The sequence below is a fragment of the Ammodytes marinus genome (genome assembly GCF_949987685.1).
Source record: "Ammodytes marinus genome assembly, chromosome: 21".
NCBI classification, from domain to species: Eukaryota; Metazoa; Chordata; class Actinopteri; order Uranoscopiformes; family Ammodytidae; genus Ammodytes; species Ammodytes marinus.
Genome location: NC_137225.1, coordinates 8,305,413 through 8,327,571, shown reverse-complemented (window position 1 = coordinate 8,327,571; position 22,159 = coordinate 8,305,413). Strand labels below are relative to the sequence as shown.

Here is a 22,159-nt window from a genome sequence, read left to right as displayed (position 1 = left end):
TATAATTTCACCTCGTTTCACCCTGGAATCTAGGTCCTGGATATTCCTACTTATTGGACAATGTTTTGAACATAGGCTACTCAAACATGTTGACAAACAATATCGATAGGAGAATTTGAAGAGCAACAAGTAAAAAAGTAAAGTTGAACGTCTGGTAAGCAGAAGAAGTTAGCTGACATCTCCTAGCGCTGCGGAGTTTCAGCTCCACCCCTGGGGGCTCCTCAGCTGTTCTTGTCAAATATAGCCTACGTTACGGCATTCATGTATGTCCAAAGGAGGGCAGAACTGAATATTCTTTCAACAACTTAACAGGTAAATAAGCCGTAGTATATTTCAGCTGCTATTTAAAAAAACAAACATGTTTTATGGGGATAGGGTGCCTGTTGTTGTTTGGTGCAGCCTCGTCACACCCACCTCTCAAAGCTAACACTTCTGTAACGTGGAATGCGTACCAACGTTTTCTTTTTAAAGATGTAACGCTATGTGTGTGTGTCATTACATTATTATTATAGCCTAATTATATATATTTTTTAAACTTAGCTTTGAGGCCTTCTCAATGTATTATTATAGATCCCCTTATAGCGCACATAAGGTCCATTCTGTGAAAACTGCTATAACTATATTGCAATAACTGACAACTAATAATAGTAGGCTAGTAGAAGTTATGGTGAGTGGTAAAAAGAAAATTATGTTTCCATTCATGTATTTGTGGATCCTCTGTGGCAGTACCGGGGAGCTGCCATGGCTTCGGGCGGGGCTCCATTGCCAGGGGGAGCTCAGTGTACCACCAAGGTGGAGCTGACCATCTCCTGTGAGAACCTCATGGACATGGACGTCTTCTCCAAGTCTGACCCGCTGTGTGCCCTGTACATCAACACTGTAGGCTCCATCCAGTGGTATGAGGTCTGTATTAGGTAGACAAGTTGATGGCTTTACATCCAACACAGATAATGTTCCCAGTCTTCTCTTTCAACGTGTGTTTTTAGCTACTGATTTTGCCTCTGACATCATCATACTTGTTTCGGTGAATCAGTTTGGGCGCACAGAGATGATCCTGAACTGCCTGAATCCAAAGTTTGCCAAGAAGTTTGTCATTGACTACCATTTTGAGACGGTGCAGCGGCTGAAGTTTTGCGTGTATGATATTGACAATGACACCCATGACCTGGGTGATGATGACTTTCTGGGCGAGACTGAATGTACCCTGGGTCAGGTAAGTTTCGCTTTATAAAAAAAAGTCAACTTTGGTCGTTTATTTGCCTCTTCACTGTTCTGTGACACTGTCTGGGCTTTGTGTCCAGATTGTTTCTAACAGGCAGATCACTCGAAGTTTGTTTCTGAAGGACAAGAGGCCTGCTGGTCAAGGGACCATCACAGTGAGTGGAGTCATTTCAAATGTTTGAAAGTAGTGACGAGCCAATGTCTTGTGCCATTGAGGTACTCTCTTTCTGGACATTGATTTAAAGATTGAGTCAGCGATTCTTGAGAACGCTTGTTGTCAGCTTGCTTGTTACAGCCTTGGCTCTGTAAACTTGTGTGTCAACTTTTTTTCAGCGCACACTCAGCAAAGACAGGTAGCAGATCATGAAGAGATATTCACTGATTTAGACAAAAAGCATTCTCTAGAATCGATGACTGAAAATCCCCAATTTGAGAAAAAAATGCTCAGACTATTAGAATACTGTATTTTTACCTGATTTTTACTTATAGATCTGTGCTGAAGAGATAACCGACACCAGAGTGGCATGCTTTGAGGTGTCAGGCCGCAGGCTGGACAAAAAGGTAATGTAAAAAGTTAGGTTTAAAATCTTGCTTCTTTATTTCAATTACCTTCTGATTTACTCTATGTCTGGAGGAACTGTAGATTATTCATTGGATATGGTTGTTCAGTATTTGTGGTGGTCCGACCCTTTCCTGGAATTCTACAAGCGGACAGAAACAGGATGGCAGCTAGCTCACAGGACAGAGGTACACACAATTACCAGTAACTCATTCCGCTGCCCGCATACAAACATTTACCTGTGGTTCATGATCCGTTTATGTAGGTGGTAAAAAACAACCTCAACCCAATATGGAGACCCTTCCGCATCTCACTGCGAGCTCTCTGTGGAGGAGATGTGGAGAAGCCTATAAAGGTACATTTTTGTGTTTTTTTATTTTTTTATTTACCATTTAAGTTATTTATCTAATACAGCCTGACCATGCAACTCTAACAAACTAATTACTCACCATGTATTTGCATTTTCCTTTAATGTTCCCTTTCATGCGCCCCAAACTCAGAGCATGGGGGGTGCTTCAGATCCGGCTGGATAAGCGGTGTGTGTGTGTGTTTGCATGTGTAAATCATGACGTCACAACATGAAGGTGTGCATTTTCTTTTTGCTCAGTTGAGTCTCTGTCATTACTCCCACTGCATTTATTTTGATAACTGAGAGTTAAATGCGATCGATTATTTGTGTCAAGTGGGATCTTTGTTATTTATTGTATAGTTAGACTGGTATAAGAAGACTAATAGCATACTGTATGTATGTGTGTGTGTGTGTAAATAATGTTTATATTACATTTATGACCAGAGAAACCTGCCATTGAAGTGAAAATTTAATTTCAAATGCTGACAAAAACAACACTTCTAAGCACTTACTTAATGCTTAATTAATACTGCTTTTTAATTCAAATGGACATAGACTAAGTTAAAAAATGTTGTAATGTATTTTGAAATACTGAATCACATTCCCCTTAATCTATACCTCCTGTCTTGATACCTAGTTGACTGTCTCTAAACATACTGTATTATGGGCCAACCTTGATTTATTTTAAATGTTTATCTTCAGGTTGAATGTTACGACAGTCATATCAATGGCTCTCACGACCTCATTGGGAGCTTTCAAGCCACGCTTGCAGAGTTTCAAAATGGAACACACCTTTGCCCAGTGAGATTTTTGATTTTGTCTTCACAAATTAAAGGCCTGTTATTTTAATTTTAACTGGCATTAATATGACTTGTGCTCTCAACCGCAGGCTGAATTTGAGTGCATAAACCACAAAAAATTGAAGAAGAAAAACTATAAAAACTCTGGGGTCATTTGCTTCAAGAACTGCCAGGTAATAATTCTGATGAACTAGAACCTTTTAGACATATTACTCTACCTTAATATCAAGTGAGATACTGTATTGGTACATGCATTTTGAATGTGCCACAAATACACTTGTTGATTAATACTTGTGTTACATTCTTGCTGATGTTTATTACATTGCTAAACATTGTGCACTGCTGTGCTCATTAGCATAATGTTTACCCTTTCAGGTGATAAAGGAGTATACCTTCCTGGATTATATTATGGGGGGATGTCAGATCAACTTCACTGTGAGTTTACAAATGCCCAAAACAAGATGTTATCACATTAATGCTTGTATATGTTTATGAGCAGACCCAACATACACCATTGTTGTATTTAATTAAATGTCAAAATCACTTTTTGTCCAAATCAGTGAGCATCTCATGATCCCCTACATGTTTGTACTGTGTGTGCACTGTAAAAAGAGAAACTGGTGTTAATACACAGCCTAGGCTCTGTAAACTGGTATGTAAACAAAGGGGCCCACTGGAGCTAGCAACATGCCTGCTTACATTTTGACAAAAAAAATTGACAGCAAGCGTTCTTCAGAATCCGTGACTGCACCTTTAAATGACTTCCAGCTTGCAAGTCTCTCTGGAGCTTGGCATATACTGTGTTTTTGTCATTTGCATTTTATGCCACTGAGCAGCTCACTATATTTTGATCTTCATACTCTATTGGACGTTGGCCAGATTGCCATTGACTTCACAGGCTCTAACGGCGATCCCAGAACTCCTCAGTCCCTCCACTATATCAACCCAGAAGGCTATAATCAATACCTGACAGCCATCTGGGCAGTGGGGAATGTCATCCAGGACTATGACAGGTAAACTCAAACCCTGCTTAATCTGGCATTATCCGACCATTTGTAGTAGTGTATCTGTGGGTGTGAGGGCATGGAATCATTCGGCTTCGAGAGAGTGGTTAGTGACACTGCATCAACTCACTGCAATCAGGTGTGTGTGCCACTTATTGGCATTGGTTGAGGCCAGGTGTGGGGAGTCTATATATGCTCTGAGACCCCCAGTGCTCTGTGCTGCTCATTGTCTCACCTTCAGAGGTAGTGAGAGGTTCTTCTTGTGGTTTCTCTAGTGTCAGAGTATCTACTAACACCTAGTCAGTACTTTCTGTGTAGTTCAGCTGCTTGGCAGGGAGCCTGTAGTGGCCCTTTACAGTTTTATAGTGTTTTCACCCATTCCCATCGATCGCTTACGATTTAGTTGTTATCCCCCCGGGATAACTTTGAGCCACTCCTGGGTCTGCACCTGCGTCCCCCCTCCCTTCCCTCACAGTGGGAGACAAGTGCAAAATAAAATGATGCTGAAGCAGGGCCAAGCAAGAGGTAATGCATACAGTCTTGTCTAAAAGCAAAGATCTAATGTCTGATGTTATGACCTAAAGATTTTTCCATACATTTTTCTCAAACCCTTCAAATCAAGGCAATCAGATGCACTGTACAGTAGCATGTCGATTTCTACATTCTATGAGATTTTTCTTTTTTACCCCACACAATTCACTTTCTACTGGTATATGTTATATATTTTGAATATATATTTTGCCTATTCATTTATCCTTTCTGTTTTCCTGTATAGTACCAAGATGTTTCCCGTCTTTGGTTTTGGAGCCCAGATCCCTCCCTCCCACCAGGTATTAATAAGGATTTAGAAAAAGCCTTTAAACTCCTAACCATCCTGTCCGTATTCTGTGTCACCAGCCTGGCTTACAGTGTATTGTAGTGTATGTTAACGGCTCAAGATATTTGAGCTGTGTCAGCCAGGAAATCATTTTAATTTAGTTGTTGAAACTACATGTCTCTGAAAAAACTAAAAACAGAATGTCGTAAATTTGACGTGACATTTTAACTGATTTGTTCCGGTTTAAAATGTACAAGGTGGTGTAGTGTTGTCATGGTTTCTAAAGCTTTTATACGTGTATCTTTGTGTGAATCACGCTCACAGGTTTGCCATGAGTTTCCCATTAATTTCAATCCAGCAAATCCATTCTGTGCAGGTAAGTCAGACCTCGACACAAGATTGTGTTTGGCAGTTCTTAAGTATTTAATTGTTTAATAAAACATGTGTGCTGTAGGTATCGAGGGAGTGGTGTTGGCCTACCAGGAATGCCTACCTCGGCTAAAGCTCTGGGGCCCCACCAACTTTGCCCCCATCATCAACCACGCAGCCTGCTTTGCCAGACAAGCTCTCAGACAGAATATGGCATCAGTAAGATTTACTTTTATAAAATAGAAATAGTTGAAATACCTTTTTACTTTTGAATTTTTTTCTACATCAAATCAAATTGACATCTGTATTCTCTCTTTTTAACAGCTAAAGTAAGAGACACAGTTCATTTAGCATATTTTGGAATAACATTTAACTTTTTGATACCTTGCTTGAAATGTCTTTTTATTTCAAAAAAGTCCAAACACTAAATTGCCATGGTAGATTTAATTGATGATACTCAGAGAGCATGTGATATCAGTGATTCTTGAGAAGTGGGACAAAACTGGGTGCATTGTTGAAAAAATACAAACCCTATGTTTGGGCAAATTAAATTACATGTATGTATCCAATATATACTAAGCTACTGAGCTAAGGTTTGACACAACCTCCCAGCTTTTGTCCTTTTTATCAAAATGGGCTTTTTACCTTGCCATTCCTTATCAACCATGGGATTTTATGTGATAGACCAACACACAGTGGTGCATAATTGTGAAGTGGAATGAAAATGAAACATAGTTTTCAATTTTATTATGAATAAAAAAATTAAAAGTGTGGCATGCAAAAGTATTCAGCCCCCTTGAGTCAATACTTTGTAGACACACCTATCGCTGCAATTACGGCTGCAAATCTATTGGGGTATGTCTTTATAACCTTTGCACATCTACAGACTGACATTTTTGTCCATTCGTCTTTTCAAAATAGCTGAAGGTTCAGATTTAGCGACAGATTGGATGGAGAGCGTCTGTGGACAGCAATTTTCAAGTATTTCCACATATTCTGAATTGGATTTAGGTCTGGACTTTGACTGGGCCATTCTAACACATGACTATGCTTTGATCTAAACCATTCCATAGTAGATCTGGCTGTATATTTAGGGTAGTTGTCGTGCTGGAAGGTGAACCTCCGCCCCAGTCTCAAGTCTTTTGCAGACTCTAACAAGTTTTCTTGCCTGTATTTGGCTCCATCCATATTCCCATCAACTCTGACCAGCTTCCCTGTCCCTGCTGAATAACAGGACCCCCAAAGCATGATGCTGCCACCACCATGTTTCACGGTAGGGATGGTGTGTTCAGGGTGATGTGCAGTGTTAGTTTTCCACATATTACATTTTGCATTAAGGCCAAAAACTTCAAGGTCATCTGACCAGAGCACCTTCCTCCAACACTTGCCACAATCCATGCGGGGGACACAGCATATTCAGATGAGACCAAACTTGAAGTTTTTGGTCTGAATGTAAATAGCGGAAACTAACAGTGGGCATCACACTGAACACACCATCCCCACCGTGTAACATGGTGATGGCAGCATCATGCTGTGGGGGTGATTTTCTTCAGCAGGGACAGGGAAGCTGGTCAAAGTTGATGGGAAGATGGATGGAGCCAAATACAGGGGGAAACAACTATTATAGTCTGCAAAAGTCATCACATAAAATCCCAATAAAATAAATACATGTGTGGTTGTAACGTGGTTTTCTGTTGATGATAGGTGCTAGTATGAACTACTTCAGGAAAATAAAATAATCGAAACATTTCAAATAACTTCTTTAGAAATTGTAAGTCGGTGTTGACGTATCATGGTTGTGATGCAGGACTTTTCAAGATTTGTAATGTAAAATATTTTAAAACTACAACACTTATCAGAGCCGGTCTGACTCTAATGTACTCTGCAGAGGTAGAATGTGACAAGAGGTCCTTTATAGTGACAGCTGCCCCTTATTTTAGCTGATTTTCTTACATTTTAATGGATTGTCTGACGGTGGTGACAATAAGTGTCCCACCACTTTGAAACCATAGAAAACATGAATGTGTTGAAGAAAAACAGTTTTTATTGATTTGAGAGATTATTTAGTGTTGCTTTTGATGACAAAAGCTATTTTTAATCATTAAAGTACATTTTTAATAGGTTTTATTGCATATGAAAGATTGAAACCCTCTCTGTGGACACACTGTTTTGGACGTTGTGAGAAGATAACAAGTGTCATATATTTGACATACCAATAATGATTAAATTAAATTTAAGGGGATAATTGTGCTCCAGACATTCTATTCTTAATCCCTAATAACATCTATAATTTCAAATATTTTTATTTTGAAAGATAACAGCAGTTACATATGGAAGATGGCCTTTTGTCCCGATTCTCATGAATCACTGATATATCAATAATACAAAATGTTGTTGTTCATGCAATATGTAAAGATGTTTAAGATATAATGCTGATCAAAGCCAAAGAAACTAGAACAATTATACCAATAATACACTAGGTTGTAGATATTATTCTAAAATCATATGATACAACACTTGATATCTGACATTTTCCAATTTGTTTTCTCTCTCCGTCGGCAGCAATACTATGTCCTGCTCATCATCACAGATGGAGTGATCACAGACATGGACCAGACACGCACTGCCATTGTGGAGGCCTCTCGTCTGCCCATGTCTATCATCATAGTGGGGGTGGGCGATGCAGACTTTGACGCAATGGAGTTTCTTGACAGCGATGACAAATTACTGACTTCGCCCAGGGGTGACGTCGCCTCAAGAGACATCGTCCAGTTTGTGCCTTTCAGAAACTTCCAAGTACCGGTTAAGCTTATACATACATTATACATATACATTATACACATGATTACTGTATGCTGCGGTAACAAAGTTAGCATATACAGTGCTGCTTGAAAGTATGTGAACCCCTGAGCCTTTTGGAATGTTATTTAGTTTAACCATTATGAATTCATTTGTATCAATACCAGTATTTTTATATGAAATAACAGATGTTTGTTTATCAATTCCACATTTTTCTTTTCCGGAAATCAATTGTTAAAACAAATTATTTGCCAACTTTTGTATGTGCAAAAGTTTGTGAACCCTAAGCTGCATTGCTTAAATCAAGCAGGTAAAAACAATCAGGTGGGCTAAATTGAGTGATGAAATGGACCAATGTAATGAGAGATCTTTAGGGACAAATGTGAAACATCACAACTCTATTCCTGAGATCGTCTGAGATTTTCTTTCCCTTTTGGCATGTCTGACCTGTATGGGTTCACTTTGGTGAGCTTAAACTGACCTGGTTTGATCTCTGTTTAATCTAGAGCCGCCCAAATTCTTCCCTAATAGAATAAACTACAGCAATTTTTCACTTCAGTTTTAGCTCCCGGCCCTCCTGCCGTCTGGCTAGCCTTCCTTTGAATGTATTTGTCAGCATGAGCTGTCAATAGCACAGATGCATGCACACTTTAGTGTTTGCTAACATGGTTTCCTAAACATGACTAGCTGTTATTCTTGTAACATTGCTCTTGCAGGGAAACAGTGTGGCCCTTGCCCAGAGTGTCCTGGCCGAGCTGCCTGACCAAGTGTCTACCTTCTTCAATTCCTACAATCTCAGACCCCCTAATACATTTGAATGCTTCAACGCCGTCCTAGAAAGGTGAGTTTAACACTGGCACAATCTCTCATTGTCGTAAAATACCAGTCAAATTTTGTGTCTAATGGTTAATCATCTGAGAAATCTGTGTGCTCATATCGTGTGTTTTTTTCTTCTGTCCAGGCAGCAGCAAGGGTTGGGGTCAGACGTTGTGTCAGCACCACCACCTCCCTACTGATGTGACCCCTACTCTTTCAGACCTTGTTGAAACGAGGCCGTTTTTTTTCTGTACATGAGAGAAAAGTTTAATTTATGCATAAGAATGTGATTTTGAGCATAAGGACTGATTTAGAACTAAGTTTGAGCTTTTCCAGTGGGTGTTTATGAGACATGGTGTCTGTTTTATAGTTGTATGAGCATCTGCTGCACCCTGCTGTGAACAGAAGAGATTTGTAATCAGTTGTATGTCTTTTTGCACTGGCATCAGTGCTGTCAGAGCTGATGTATGTTTACCGCCAAGAGACTCAACTTTGACCACAAAGTTGTTGCTTGTTCTGTGACTGTTTTATTACGGTGATGAAGGGAATGTTATGTCACAATTTGCAAACAAAAGTAAATACACAGTCCAATAAGATGTATTTAAGTTTTTATATCTTTCCAACAGAATATATTACGCCGTATGGAAGTGTCAAAATAGGCTATATGATATGTGAGTAATAACATGTGTGTTGTTTTTGGATGCTTACATTCAAACTGTTGGGGTTATGTTGGATGGCTCATGCTGGCAGAAATAAAGCAACAGAGATAATCAACAAAAAAATAAGCCTCATGATTTATTCTTTATTTCGGCTTTTGAACAGATTAATCCAGATGTTGTGTGCATGAATGTCTAAACCACACCCACTGCGTCAGGAATAGTTTATGCTCTGATGATCCTCCCTTTGTGCCTGACGATCTACAGCAGCTTTAACCAAATACTGGTGTAAAAGTCTAGGGTTGAAAACTGCCAATAAAGGTATCCTTTGGGTTCATTGCATGACTTTCTCAAAATGTGCATAGTCTGTTCGCACTGTTTCTGCGATATTAAAAAATAATTAAATCCATATTTTTTTTTTTTGTTTTTCAAATCATTTTAAACACCGAATGATAATACATCACTGTTGATTTAAACCGGGCTTAAGTATTTTGGTTAAACATTTGCAATGATGACTGCGTTCCCCGTTGCTCTGCAGCTGACAGACGGCTGTCCCAACACGGGACACCGCCCACACTGGAGTCGGCTAGTTCCTCCCTTTTTCATCGTTGCTAACACAAACCAGCAGACACGGCAGGCTACTTTAGCCAACAAGGTAGGTATTAAAGAAACGAAGACTCGTTTTGACATTACTTCGCTATCTAAATAGATACAGCGTTATAAGGTTATTATCTACTAGCGTGACCGAGACCTACATTTTTCTTCGTGTCATGTGACAGTGTTAGCTGGGACGAAAACAGGCGTTTATTACCTACTCCCTAACCCTACCAATCCTAGATTCACTTTTGCTTAGATATACCCTAGTGAATTCCGGATAGACTTTATCTGTTTCAATAGCAATACACGCGAGTTATGTGTTCTGTTTCAGGACCGTCTCCGTAGCTTGGAATTTATTTATTTATTTGTCCGGCCGCCGCTCGGTCCGTTAGTTTCTGTTCCATCAACTTTACAGAAAAAGTTACGTTGACGTCTCTGAAAGTTACTCTAGGCTACTTTGAAAGCTCGAATTGGAGCTGACGGGTTGGGCAACCGCCTGCCAGACCCATGGCCTGCCCTGCCTTCCTCGCTGCTCTCAGTTCAGTATCCCGCTGGGTCCTAGCGTTTACTGTGAACGCTACATTGTGTTTCCAGTAGGCCCATGGACTCTGCTCCTATTTTGTGGAATTTCTTTCTAGCCTAATAGACAGATCCCCGAACGATGAGTGAATGTGTTTTATCCATAGATTGTATATAAATAAATATTATATTATATTATATTATATTATATTATATTATATTATATTATATTATATTATATTATATTATATTATATTATATTATATTATATTATATTATATTATATTATATTATATAATAGTGTAGCATGATTTTTGAATAGAGTTTAGCGTGGTTGCATGGTCCACTTCTGCCAGAGCCATGGTGGTTACTGGACAAATAAAACGTCAACTTAATAAATAGAATAAGTGTTTCACTTAAAGGCAGGTGGCTGCAGCTCTCAGTATGCAGACATTATTAGTTGACTATGGGTGTGGTATGTTCCTTCCTTTCAGTTTTTCAAAGGCTATGTGTTTGTGTATTTCAGTTTGTCTGCGTGAGTGTGTGTACTCTAGGCTGTGATGGCAGCAGTAGTAACCCCGGGGACGGGGGTCACCGACTGTGTGACCAAGGTGGCCATAAGCATCTCCTGTGAGAATCTGCTCGACATGGATACCTTCTCAAAGTCTGACCCTGTGTGTGTGCTTCATATGAACAGCTCAGGGCCCCACTGGAGTGAGGTTGTTACTTACTATCTTACTATCAAGTATCAAGCTATTAAGTGAGTCAGAAGAGTGTCTGACCTTAACTCTGAAACACGTGTCTGTCTTCTTAGATTGGTAGGACAGAGCAAATCAAGAACTGCCTTGATCCCAAGTTTTCCAAGACTTTTGTCATCGACTACTTCTTTGAGATGGTGCAGAAGCTGAGGTTTGAAGTGTACGACATTGACAGTGACAGCGGCAGTTTGCAAGAAGCTGACTTCCTGGGAGAACTGGAGTGTACCTTGGGACAGGTTAGCCCTCTTTGCTCACAACAAAAACTCACTATATCAACACACATGCTTATTCATCATGCTTCTCTCTTTTCATTGGGGTCAAGCACAGCAAAAACAAGACATACTCATCTTAGATTCATTATTTGAATGGCGTGGCGTTTCCAGTCAAACTAAGATATCTGTCTGTGATTTAGAAAAGTGTTTTTCTCTCCAGATTGTGTCCTCGAAGAACCTTAAAAAACCACTTCTCCTGAAGGACAAAAGACCTGCCGGAAAAGGAACCATTACTGTGAGTCGCTTTCATTCATATTGGTGTGGTAGCCGAATCCCCCGTTGCGACTAAGACAAAAGGGTGAGGCCAGGACAATCATCATTGTGGTTCAAAGAGGTTTATTTCAGGAGATTTCCATCAGACATCAGACATAGGATTTCATGGTAGCATAGCAGCAGGCAGAGGCCGCAATGGCACTGAAGTTGCTAGTTACAGAACAGTGTCTTATATTCTCATGTGTGGGGGGTATCAAGTGTATTATATCTACAAATAGACAGATACTCGTCCTTCTAGGGAGGTTCTCTACTCCTTCCCCGGGACCTTAACCTTTAGACATACACAGTCAGCAACCTTCTGGATATTATAGACTACTGAAAACCACCACATTGGCAGTGCCACTGTGTTGAGGGTGTTTGATTCTATGTGTACATGAGCTTCTTGGTGCATTTGGTGTAATATTCTGTTTTTAACACACATCTGGTTTTGTAGATATGTGCTGAAGAGAGATCAGACAACAGGGTGGTGGAATTTGAGGCTGCAGGTAGAAAGCTGGACAAAAAGGTATTCTTCATGACTACACTACATTTAAGTTATGTTAGGAGTTCAGAAATATTCTCATATTGTAGATGATCCTACTGGAGTCAGATATTCAGCAATGTAATTGAGGTATTTTTTTTTATCAATAGAAAAACGTTCTCTAATATACTGATATTTTATTCTGTACTCGGGTCTCACTTGCAAATGAGATCTGAAACTCGATGTGACTTGCTGATTAAATAAAGTATATGTTAATAAGGACTGGGATGAGTCAATTTTGTCGATAGTGGATAGGCAACATAGAGCTTTTAGGTAACACGGAAAAGACATTCTACTGATCAAACATTTAAGAATCTTTATTTTCCGCACATGCTTAGTCGTCACTTATTTACTGAGTAGTGGTAAGTAATGTATTTGATTCAGCTCCATATTATTTCCTTGTTGATATGCAGGATTTCTTTGGCAAGTCCGACCCTTTCCTGGAATTCTACAAGCAGACAGAAACTGGATGGCAGCTGGCTCACAGGACAGAGGTACAGATACACTTGTGTACAATGCTACCAGGTCCAATGATTTGAGGACATTTCATGGGCACATTCTGTCATAACTAAAATGCTTATTGACCGTTTGGACTAGGTGGTGAAACACAACCTAAACCCAACATGGAGACCGTTCCGGATCCCGCTGCAGTCGCTCTGTGGAGGTGACGTGGAGAAACCTATAAAGGTACAGACAAACATTCGATACTATTACTACAGTATATATATGTATACTATATACTATCTATGATTCCCACTTTAGCTTTAGTGTTAACAAAAATGCAACTCTCTCAGAATGAACCGTTTTATAACTGACTTCAGCCTTACTGAAAAAATTAGAATTTGAAGTTGTTTCCTCTGTCATGCAGAACTGCTGGGATTGGATATTCACAGAATGTTACAAATGGGATAATCTCAAGGAATAGAATACATAGATGTGTTTTACAGCTTGTATCATACATCAATCACAGCAGTTTTTTTTCAGCCCTGCTGCAGTGGAAACAAACTCAGCTGGGTTGTTCTCTTGTTTCTTGAACATCAACATTTCTGATCACTAAGGCATTTTCATCTTGTGATACAAAACACAGCAAGGCCACAATGGGAACCCTGACTATATCCATTGTGGTAGCCGAATCCCCCGTTGCGACTAAGACAAAGGGTGAGGCCAGGACAATCATCATTGTGGTTCAAAGAGGTTTATTTCAGGAGATTTCCATCAGACAGCAGACATAGGATTTCATGGTAGCATAGTAGCAGCACGCTGAGGCCGCAATGGCACTGAAGTTGCTAGTTACAAGACCCGTTTATATCTGTGTGTGTGGGGTATCATGTGTCTTAATATCTGCAAATAGACATATCGTTTCATTGCTTGTGCAACACTAAGTTGAACACACGTCCATCTAGGGATCTGACGTTAACCTTTAGAGTCTATCTGCTCAGCACTCTTGATGAATACCATTCAAATCTACCACATTCCTCCATTTAGAAGTAAATACTTCTACCAAAATCAGATGTAACCAAACATATTTGAATGGCCTAACAGAAACCTCCAAGAAAACACAAAAACACTCTTTATGAGTAATGTAGAAGACAATGCATAGGTGTAACACATTACTGCAGCAAACTACATATGAATGGGACCAACAATGCAACTGCTTAAACACTGAACGAAGATAAAATGAGAATAGGGTGCGAGAGCCCTCTGCAGCCGAATCTCAAGAGTCTCAAGTTCAGATATTTTTAGCCATGGTCAGCTTGCATGGGAAATGTAGTCCATCCAACTTTGGCACAGAGGATGGCTCCTCCATTTCAAAATTGGCAGACTCCGCCAGACGTGGAATTTTGCTGGCCAGCGGCCCAGGAAAGTCCAAGCTGGTATGCGGTTGGTATGCATGTGGCCATCTCCGTTATCAGCCATGACCACGGAATGCACTTGCGACAGCGCGGGGGCAGTAACCCGAGCAGTCAGCTTTCTTGATGACAGACATTGGTCTCCAATCTTTTTCCTCATTTCTTTAGCGTACATAAAGCACAGAGCGACGTAACAAGCTCGAATCCAGTCCCGCCTTTTTCCCAAAGTCTTAGTCAATAAAACTTGCACACGGTTTTTTCATATAACAGTGGAACTACTGGATACCTGGCCATAACGGAGCCTCTGTGTTTAGTCCCCCAGACCGGACGCTCACGCCGTGACCTTGAACTTGGCACAGAGCACTATCAGCCGTTTACACTTTATCTCCCGTAGCAGTTCTCAGTTATTTTTAGATACTGGAACAGACATGAACCTTTCAACTTGAGCGTTCATCTGGGATTCCCACTTCGTTCTGCATTTCCTTTTCATCAGATGATTTCCGGCCAAGTACAGGTAGATTCATCGTGTTCCTGTTATATCCGTTATCGTGACGCCAAATGTGGTAGCCGAATCCCCCGTTGCGACTAAGACAAAGGGTGAGGCCAGGACAATCATCATTGTGGTTCAAAGAGGTTTATTTCAGGAGATTTCCATCAGACAGCAGACATAGGATTTCATGGTAGCATAGTAGCAGCACGCTGAGGCCGCAATGGCACTGAAGTTGCTAGTTACAGGACCCGTTTATATCTGTGTGTGTGGGGTATCATGTGTCTTAATATCTGCAAATAGACATATCGTTTCATTGCTTGTGCAACACTAAGTTGAACACACGTCCATCTAGGGATCTGACGTTAACCTTTAGAGTCTATCTGCTCAGCACTCTTGATGAATACCATTCAAATCTACCACACCATCCTTTTTTTTATATTCCACTTTTCAACTGCAACTGCAATCCCAGTGAGGGTTGCAGTTGCATCAGTGCCAACAGAGCAGCCCATACTTCCCTTTCCCAAGTGACTTCTTCCAATCCTGCTGGATCCCTAGGCGTTCCCAGGCCAGCCGAGAGATATCATTTCTCCAGGTTTCCTTGGTTCTGCCCCAGGGTCTCCTCCCAGTTGGACGTGGCTGGTTTACAACCAAAGGGAGGCATCCAGGGGGCATCCTTAGTAGCAGCGGCTGTACTTAGAGCTCCTCACCCTATCACGGAGAATGAGCCAACCTATGGAGAAACCTCATTTCAGTCGCTTGTATGCTGGTGCCCGGTGCACCTATTAACATCTTTATGTCTGGACATGGTGTTTGTCCATGACTAGCACAGAAGTCCAATAACAACACACCACTTGGGTTCCGATCAGGGAGGCCATTCTCCTAATGACAACTTTCTGGATTCCCTATTGTCAACATGAGCGTTGTGGTTTCCCAGTAGGACTATGGAGTCATTGAGTGTGGGGCCTTTCCAGCACCCTTTCCACATTCTCCAAGAAGGCTGTACCCAAACCTGCTCTGCTCCTCTCACCTCGAGCAAACCCTTGGGTTGGCAAAAGTCCACCTCCTATCAAGGAGTTGGGTTCCAAAGCCAACACTATGCAACCCTGACTACATTTTATTGATTGCATGTACACACCCCGGCCCAAAAAATAAGTCACACACTCAAATATTTTGTTGGACCATCGTTAGCTTTGATAGCGGCACTCATTCGCCGTAGCACATTTTCATAAGCTTTTTTTGGCGCATAAGGTTGCTTAGAACCTAGACCTGACCAACTGAAGCAACCCCATATCATACTGTACACTGCCATACAGGCTTGTACAGTAGGCACTAGGCATGGTGGCATCACTTCATCCACCTCTCTTCTTACCCTGATCACTCTGGAATAGGGTCAATCTGGTCTCATCAGACCACACAACCTTTTTCCATTGCTCCAGAGTCCAATCTGTATGCTCCCTGGCAAATTGAATTCATTTTATCCTGATAAGCCCAACTGATAAGTGGTTGTCTTAAGGCTACCACTCATCACAGCTGTGACATGTTTCCCTTGACAACATAATATGTCTCCTGACATGGTTGTTTGATAAATAATAAGCTATTCACTGCATCAGTTAGGGTTAAATAACTTGTTGCCAACTGAAACAGTTTTTAACTGATGGAGGGCTCTTGCCTATTTGCTTAGTAAAATCCAGATGTCAACTTTTATTTTGGGGGCCGGGCAGTGTATATCTAACAGTGTGATTATCTTGGTACAAATAAGGAAATGTGTGTTAGCTTTAGTTTATGTATGTTTTTTTTTTGTTTCCACCCTCCAATCCTGTAAAAGCACACTTGTCAGGAAGGGATGTTTCCCAGTCGTCAGTGCAAGTGAGTTCACTGTCCACTCCATCTGTGTTCTTCTATTGTAAGATGCGGAGTCTGTGACAGGACAGGCCAAAGTCCAAGACGCATCTCTGTTCATCTTAAGGGAATATGTTTGGTGCATTGATCAACTTACCTTTTAAATGATGAGAGCATAGCACAAGCATCCTGTGTCTGTGGTTGAGACATCAGGGCACAAGCATTCATTTCAAATGGACTGAACAAGAACTGAAATTATGTGAATACTCATAAGTCGTTATAAATCAAGATATGCAGATAGTTTGTCAGCGGTTTGTCATTTAATAATTGTCATATACAGTACAATACAGTACAACACAAATGCACTGTGGTTTCTGCACAGATAATTAATGTTATTCATTATATTTTTAAAGCATTTGAAATGTATAAATCCTGTAGGCCTTGATGAAAAATCCATTCTTACTCTGCCATTGCTAGTGACCTACAATCATTCGGCTTTTTCTTTATTTAAATAACCTGATAAATATTATATTATGTATCAACTGGTAAGTTGACCCATGTGACAATTTCCCAAAAGTTGGTGGTTTTGCATTTAGATGGATCCCTACTGTAGTTATCCATGAGCTGTCTTAGCTATGTATCCTTAAAGCCGATTGTAGCATCACTCAAGTTAGTCTGATCTTTACTTGTTGCTACATGCTGTGTCTCCACCTTTTTGTCTTTTGCCTGTTTTCTAGACACCAAAGGTGTAGTTTGCAGATTATTAGCAGGTGTTCTTGTGTATCTTGCTCTGAGGGAGGAAGAAGGACCTTCTTTCACATATTGTTTGCCCGTTAGGAGGCTTGTGTGTGTGTGTGTGTGTGTGTGTGTGTGTGTGTGTTTCCTTTAGATCTAAGTGTTGCCTTAGATTTGAACCTTCACCCTTGAAAGCATGCTTTGGCCTCAGCTGTTTTACTTTTCACACACTGATGCTGATAGTCTTTTAGTAAAATCTACGTTTTGTTCAGATCTTAGAGAATTAACTTTTTATCCCCCAACGGACTGTTTCCCAGGTGGATTGCTATGACTACAACAGCAGCGGATCTCACGACTATATTGGAACCTTTGAGACCACACTCTGCCAAATACAGCAGGCCTCACAAACTTATGCGGTGAGCTGTGTGAGTGTGAGTGTGTGTGTGTGTGAGTGTGTTCGTTAGTACGCTTTGGAAATATACAAGTATGATTATAATTCTCATACAGTTACAAGTGTTTTATGAAACTTGAAAGGTACTTGTAAACTGTATGTACACTGTTTATTCCTGATCCTTGTGTTTGTTCTCCTCTCAGGCCGAGTTTGAATGCATCAATAGTAAAAAGAAACAGAAGAAGAAAGGATACAAAAACTCTGGTGTCATCGTCATAAAAAAGTGCAAGGTACGGTAGTTTTATATATCTCTTTTTTCTTTTTCCGATCAGTATATGACAATTCTAGAGTCTACATTAACAGTGGACTTGTGAATCTTTGCAAAACCCGTATATCTGTAAATTATTGTAAAGACCTGTTGTATAATTAATCTTGCATACATGCCTCAGCATGTTGCATTCATTTTTCAGTCGGTTAAATTATTCATATATTTATTTTCAGACTGTGAAGGATTATACCTTTCTGGATTACATAATGGGTGGCTGTCAGATCAACTTCACTGTGAGTTCTAAAACGTTGTATTACTCTGACCTCTTTGTAAGAATCTTTAGGAAACATTCATTATGATGTTGACATCTGATTTGATATTTGTGCGCCCTTGGCAGATTGCCATTGATTTCACAGGCTCCAATGGTGATCCCAAATCCCCTCATTCCCTCCATTACATCAACCCTCAGGGCTATAACGAATATCTGGCAGCTATATGGGCTGTGGGTAACGTCATCCAGGACTATGACAGGTGAATATAATGTTATAAAGTATATCATTTAAGCAGAGTGACCTATTTCTTCTCTTCAGCAAATATTTTAGGCAAAAAAACAAAACCTTCAGTAGTGCATGTCTGGTTTTTGTGTTTTATTTGAATTAATTTACCATGTTGGACGTCTGAATAAGCGCCCAGGTATGTTTTGAGTTAAATTCCCTTGTCATGTTAAATGATGAGGTTGATATGAAAATTCATCAGTGGACCGCCTATGAGAAGCAGGGGTGAGTGTTCACAGCATGACTTGGAAAATAACAGCCATTATGTTTCACTTCCTTCTCGTAGTGACAAGCTGTTCCCTGCCTTTGGATTCGGGGCCCAGATCCCTCCCACAATGCAGGTGATTGTGTTAGTTAAGGCAAACTCGGCTTGGTCTTACCCTGGTCATCCTCTCAGATTTGTTGTTACATGATCCAGATGAATAGTTATTTGTGTTTGCAGGTCTCCCACGAGTTTCCCATCAACTTCAACCCAGCAAATCCATTCTGTGCAGGTAATAACCGACAGCTCAGCCGTTTGTCATCTGCCCGAATCATCATGTTGCAGCACGCTGTCCAATGTTTTCCAATGTTCAGCCATGTGTGTGATTTTGTGTTTAGGCATAGAGGGTGTGGTCTACGCCTACCAGCAGTGTCTGCCTCAGGTGAAGCTTTATGGCCCCACAAACTTTTCCCCGATCATCAACCACGTCGCCCAATTCGGCCGGCAAGCCATGCAGCAGGACACTGCCTCTGTGAGTTGCTGGAGGCGTAACATATATGAAAGCAGTAAGCAGTATTAACTGAAGCTGCTGTGTGCAAATGTTTGTTGTGGTAGTTTCGGTTTGGAAGAAGCCACTAATGTGAGCCTGCAGAGTCCCAGTCAGTGAACCTTAAAACCACTTCCAAATAATTATTTCTGTTCCTTGTGTCATTTGTCCCAGCAATACTTTGTCCTGCTCATCATCACTGACGGAGTGATCACAGACATGGATGAGACACGCAGTGCCATAGTCAACGCCTCTCGTCTGCCCATGTCCGTCATCATTGTTGGGGTGGGCGGGGCAGACTTCGAAGCAATGGAGTTCCTTGATGGAGACGATGGAATCTTACGCTCTGCCACGGGAGAAGCTGCCATGCGGGACATTGTGCAGTTTGTGCCCTTCAGGCAGTTCCAAAATGTAAGTAAGATTATGAAGCAAAGCCTCAGTCTGTAGGCATACACCACTCAATCATCTTTTTTATCCTTAATAATATGTACATTTGAATGTCTTATTTCAGGCAGGCACTGCGGCCCTTGCCCAGAGCGTACTGGCAGAGTTGCCTGACCAAGTGGCCTCCTTCTTCAATTTATTTCACCTGAAGCCCCCCAGCGAACCCAGTACTTCCTAGAAATGTAGGAGTAGTCCCAGTGATTTACTGACCCCATTCCCCAGCTTCTTCCCATTATTTGGTCCATTGCTACATGAATTTGAAAAGAACCAAGCTAGCTTTTCAACCAAGCTAGTTTTTCAGGGTTCCTATATCCACCCCAAATGTATGACTTGTTGGACAGGTACTGTAGGTCTGCCAGAAATAAAACACAATGCCGGCTGTTTCACAGTGGGATTATATGCCATGTTTTGGCAAATTGGCCTAGGATAAAACTGTCTTGGCTTCTCCCAAGGTTTGTCTACAAACTGCTCCGAGAAATAGTCTGGCACATGCTGCCCCATGAAACTACAAAACGTACGGATTTTTGTATGAATAAAAATAACACTATGTTTAAAAAAAAAATATATCCAATAAACATTATGTTTATATTTAGATGTATTCAAGACCATGCTGGTAGCCAGATATAATTCATTTTTCCCCAAGGCCAGCTGCTTGCCCCCTTTTCCACTATTTGTGTTAAGCTAAATTATAGACTGCTGAATGTATATTATATCATATCAAATCATATCATATTTATTGTTAAGAAATGAAAGCAGTATTGCATTAATATTGTAATTCTTAAAAATAGGATTATAAACAATACCATTTATATGTATGCACCACACTAATTTTTATAATGGCATCATTATATTCACTCATTGTTGCAGGATATTTGTCAGGTGCCTTTTTAAATTATATATTAGCTTTACTCTGCCGACAGAAACATCCACGTACTAGTAATAACATGAATCCAATCCCTGTAATACTCACTATAGTACACCTGTGCCTGCCTCTTGCTAGAATGTCTTCCCCTGCAATCTCCCTCTAACTCTGCATGTACTGTATAGTATATTTGTCACTCACACCTTGTTCCTCTGCCTCTACACCGTCTCTTTAGGGTCCTCAGGAAATGCTTGCTCAGAGCGTGTTGGCTGAAGTCCCGGGCCAGGTGACGAGCTTCTTCAAAACCATGAAGCTGAGGCCGCCTCAAAACCACACATCTCCGTCTGAGCACACAGCGTCAGCACCGGCCGGCCATGCATCCTGAGGACCAGCTACTCTCTTCAGAGTATACCCGCTCCAAATGACTACCATTCTTATCGGCATCATTTGAACCTAAACTGTCTTAAGTGTATTACTCGTATCCACCACAGCCATATGAACTATTGTCTTATTATTTGTAAATACTAGGTAGTAATTGCATAAAGCAAAAGTAAACAGAAATGGCAATGCATTTACTAAAATTTGTTAACGTGTACTTAGTGTCTTTATATAATGTTGATATTTACATATGACTCTATGTGACTCAAGTGCCAGAATTGTTTAGAATTTAGGTAATTTCCTATTATTTCATTGATCTGCACAGTGCTCAGACAGACTCGACACAAGTTCTTTGGTTTTTGGGGAAACACTGAGGCAGCTAATAACAGTCATCTCATGAGTCTACAGAATGTCAATCAAGCATGTCTACTTGAAAGGGCATATTTCTTCCATCATCTCCTTATTACAACTACCACACGTTGTTTGTTGGTTTTCCCATGGAAATAGCATACATTTCAGTTCAAATCATGGACCCTGAAAATAACTTTGGCCTACCAAATACAATTCAGCCTTGTTTACATAATGGGTTGACCACTTTGTTTAAATGAATGCCTTTTTTGTTGCACTCCAATAGCTACTATGGATTGCCCTTGCTGCTGTTTTATACTTCACGCAATTTTTTGAATATTTTATATAAGATACCATCTGTTGCTTTTGTGTGACTGTTTTACTAACCGTGTTGATCTTCATTTGGTGCAATGCAAGTTTATGTGCATCAGAAGTAAACTTTAGGAATGGTAAAACTTCTAACTTAACTGACTGTTATGGAAAATAGCCAAATACATTTCAATATGATCTAAAAATATAATCTATTTACATTTTTACTAGTTTTCATTTTGAGTTGATTCATATTGTATCTCAATTATATTTGAAATGCCAGAAAGTAATTTACTATAGCCAGCTTTTTAAATAACTCCCTCATGTGTCAAATTATTAGATTTTTGTTTTGTTTTTGTGCTGCTGCTTTTATGTTTTATGATTTTTATGTGCTTTTTTGAAATATGTGTATACATTCAGGAATGCAAATTAAATTTATACGTAGAAATCTTGTCTTCGTTTCAATTGATATTCAACCAGCTGACAGCATCTTTAAGCAGCTTAAAACACTGGATTAGTCGGAAAACTGCTGTCCGGTGGATGTATATAAGGCTCCTAGTCGTGACATCCAAAATAAAACGATCATATATACAGTGAATGGGAAGCATGTGTA

General features: G+C 40.3%; 2 protein-coding genes across 4 annotated transcripts; both read left to right on the top strand.

Moving 5' to 3' along the window:
- Nucleotides 1–9,638, top strand: LOC307267904 (copine-3-like). 2 transcript variants are annotated; one of them, XM_080050360.1, is made up of 17 exons: nt 1–312; nt 727–903; nt 1,034–1,213; nt 1,302–1,376; nt 1,711–1,782; nt 1,891–1,968; nt 2,046–2,135; nt 2,832–2,930; nt 3,019–3,102; nt 3,305–3,364; nt 3,809–3,942; nt 4,709–4,763; nt 5,075–5,126; nt 5,205–5,338; nt 7,682–7,915; nt 8,635–8,759; nt 8,880–9,638. In XM_080050360.1, the coding sequence occupies exons 2-17, from the start codon at nt 742–744 to the stop codon at nt 8,932–8,934; spliced, it is 1,689 nt and encodes a 562-aa protein (XP_079906486.1). In that variant the 5' UTR covers nt 1–312; nt 727–741; the 3' UTR covers nt 8,935–9,638. The 2 variants fall into 2 exon arrangements, with proteins under 2 accessions (XP_079906486.1, XP_079906485.1); XM_080050359.1 differs by having other exon boundaries at nt 7,682–7,921.
- A 349-nt stretch (nt 9,639–9,987) lies between these two features.
- On the top strand, nt 9,988–21,967 carry LOC307267905 (copine-3-like). Of its 2 annotated transcripts, XM_080050362.1 has the most exons (17): nt 9,988–10,045; nt 11,033–11,225; nt 11,321–11,500; nt 11,697–11,771; nt 12,243–12,314; nt 12,743–12,823; nt 12,927–13,016; nt 17,561–17,659; nt 17,838–17,924; nt 18,136–18,195; nt 18,300–18,433; nt 18,743–18,797; nt 18,899–18,950; nt 19,057–19,190; nt 19,380–19,616; nt 19,717–19,831; nt 20,747–20,887. In XM_080050362.1, the coding sequence occupies exons 2-16, from the start codon at nt 11,067–11,069 to the stop codon at nt 19,825–19,827; spliced, it is 1,626 nt and encodes a 541-aa protein (XP_079906488.1). In that variant the 5' UTR covers nt 9,988–10,045; nt 11,033–11,066; the 3' UTR covers nt 19,828–19,831; nt 20,747–20,887. The 2 variants fall into 2 exon arrangements, with proteins under 2 accessions (XP_079906488.1, XP_079906487.1); XM_080050361.1 differs by lacking the exon at nt 19,717–19,831 and having other exon boundaries at nt 20,747–21,967.
- Nucleotides 21,968–22,159: the final 192 nt, after the last annotated feature.

What these genes read in the sequence shown, in the direction of transcription:
- LOC307267904 (XM_080050359.1), top strand. Translation starts at nt 742, where the DNA reads ATGGCTTCGGGCGGGGCTCCATTGCCAGGGGGAGCTCAGTGTACCACC. An exon ending in AGCTAGCTCACAGGACAGAG is followed by an intron (nt 1,969 to 2,045) that starts GTACACACAATT and finishes CCGTTTATGTAG; the next exon opens with GTGGTAAAAAACAACCTCAA. An exon ending in AGCAAATCCATTCTGTGCAG is followed by an intron (nt 5,127 to 5,204) that starts GTAAGTCAGACC and finishes TGTGTGCTGTAG; the next exon opens with GTATCGAGGGAGTGGTGTTG.
- LOC307267905 (XM_080050361.1), top strand. Translation starts at nt 11,067, where the DNA reads ATGGCAGCAGTAGTAACCCCGGGGACGGGGGTCACCGACTGTGTGACC. An exon ending in GTAGAAAGCTGGACAAAAAG is followed by an intron (nt 12,315 to 12,742) that starts GTATTCTTCATG and finishes GTTGATATGCAG; the next exon opens with GATTTCTTTGGCAAGTCCGA. An exon ending in ACGTGGAGAAACCTATAAAG is followed by an intron (nt 13,017 to 17,560) that starts GTACAGACAAAC and finishes ACTGTTTCCCAG; the next exon opens with GTGGATTGCTATGACTACAA.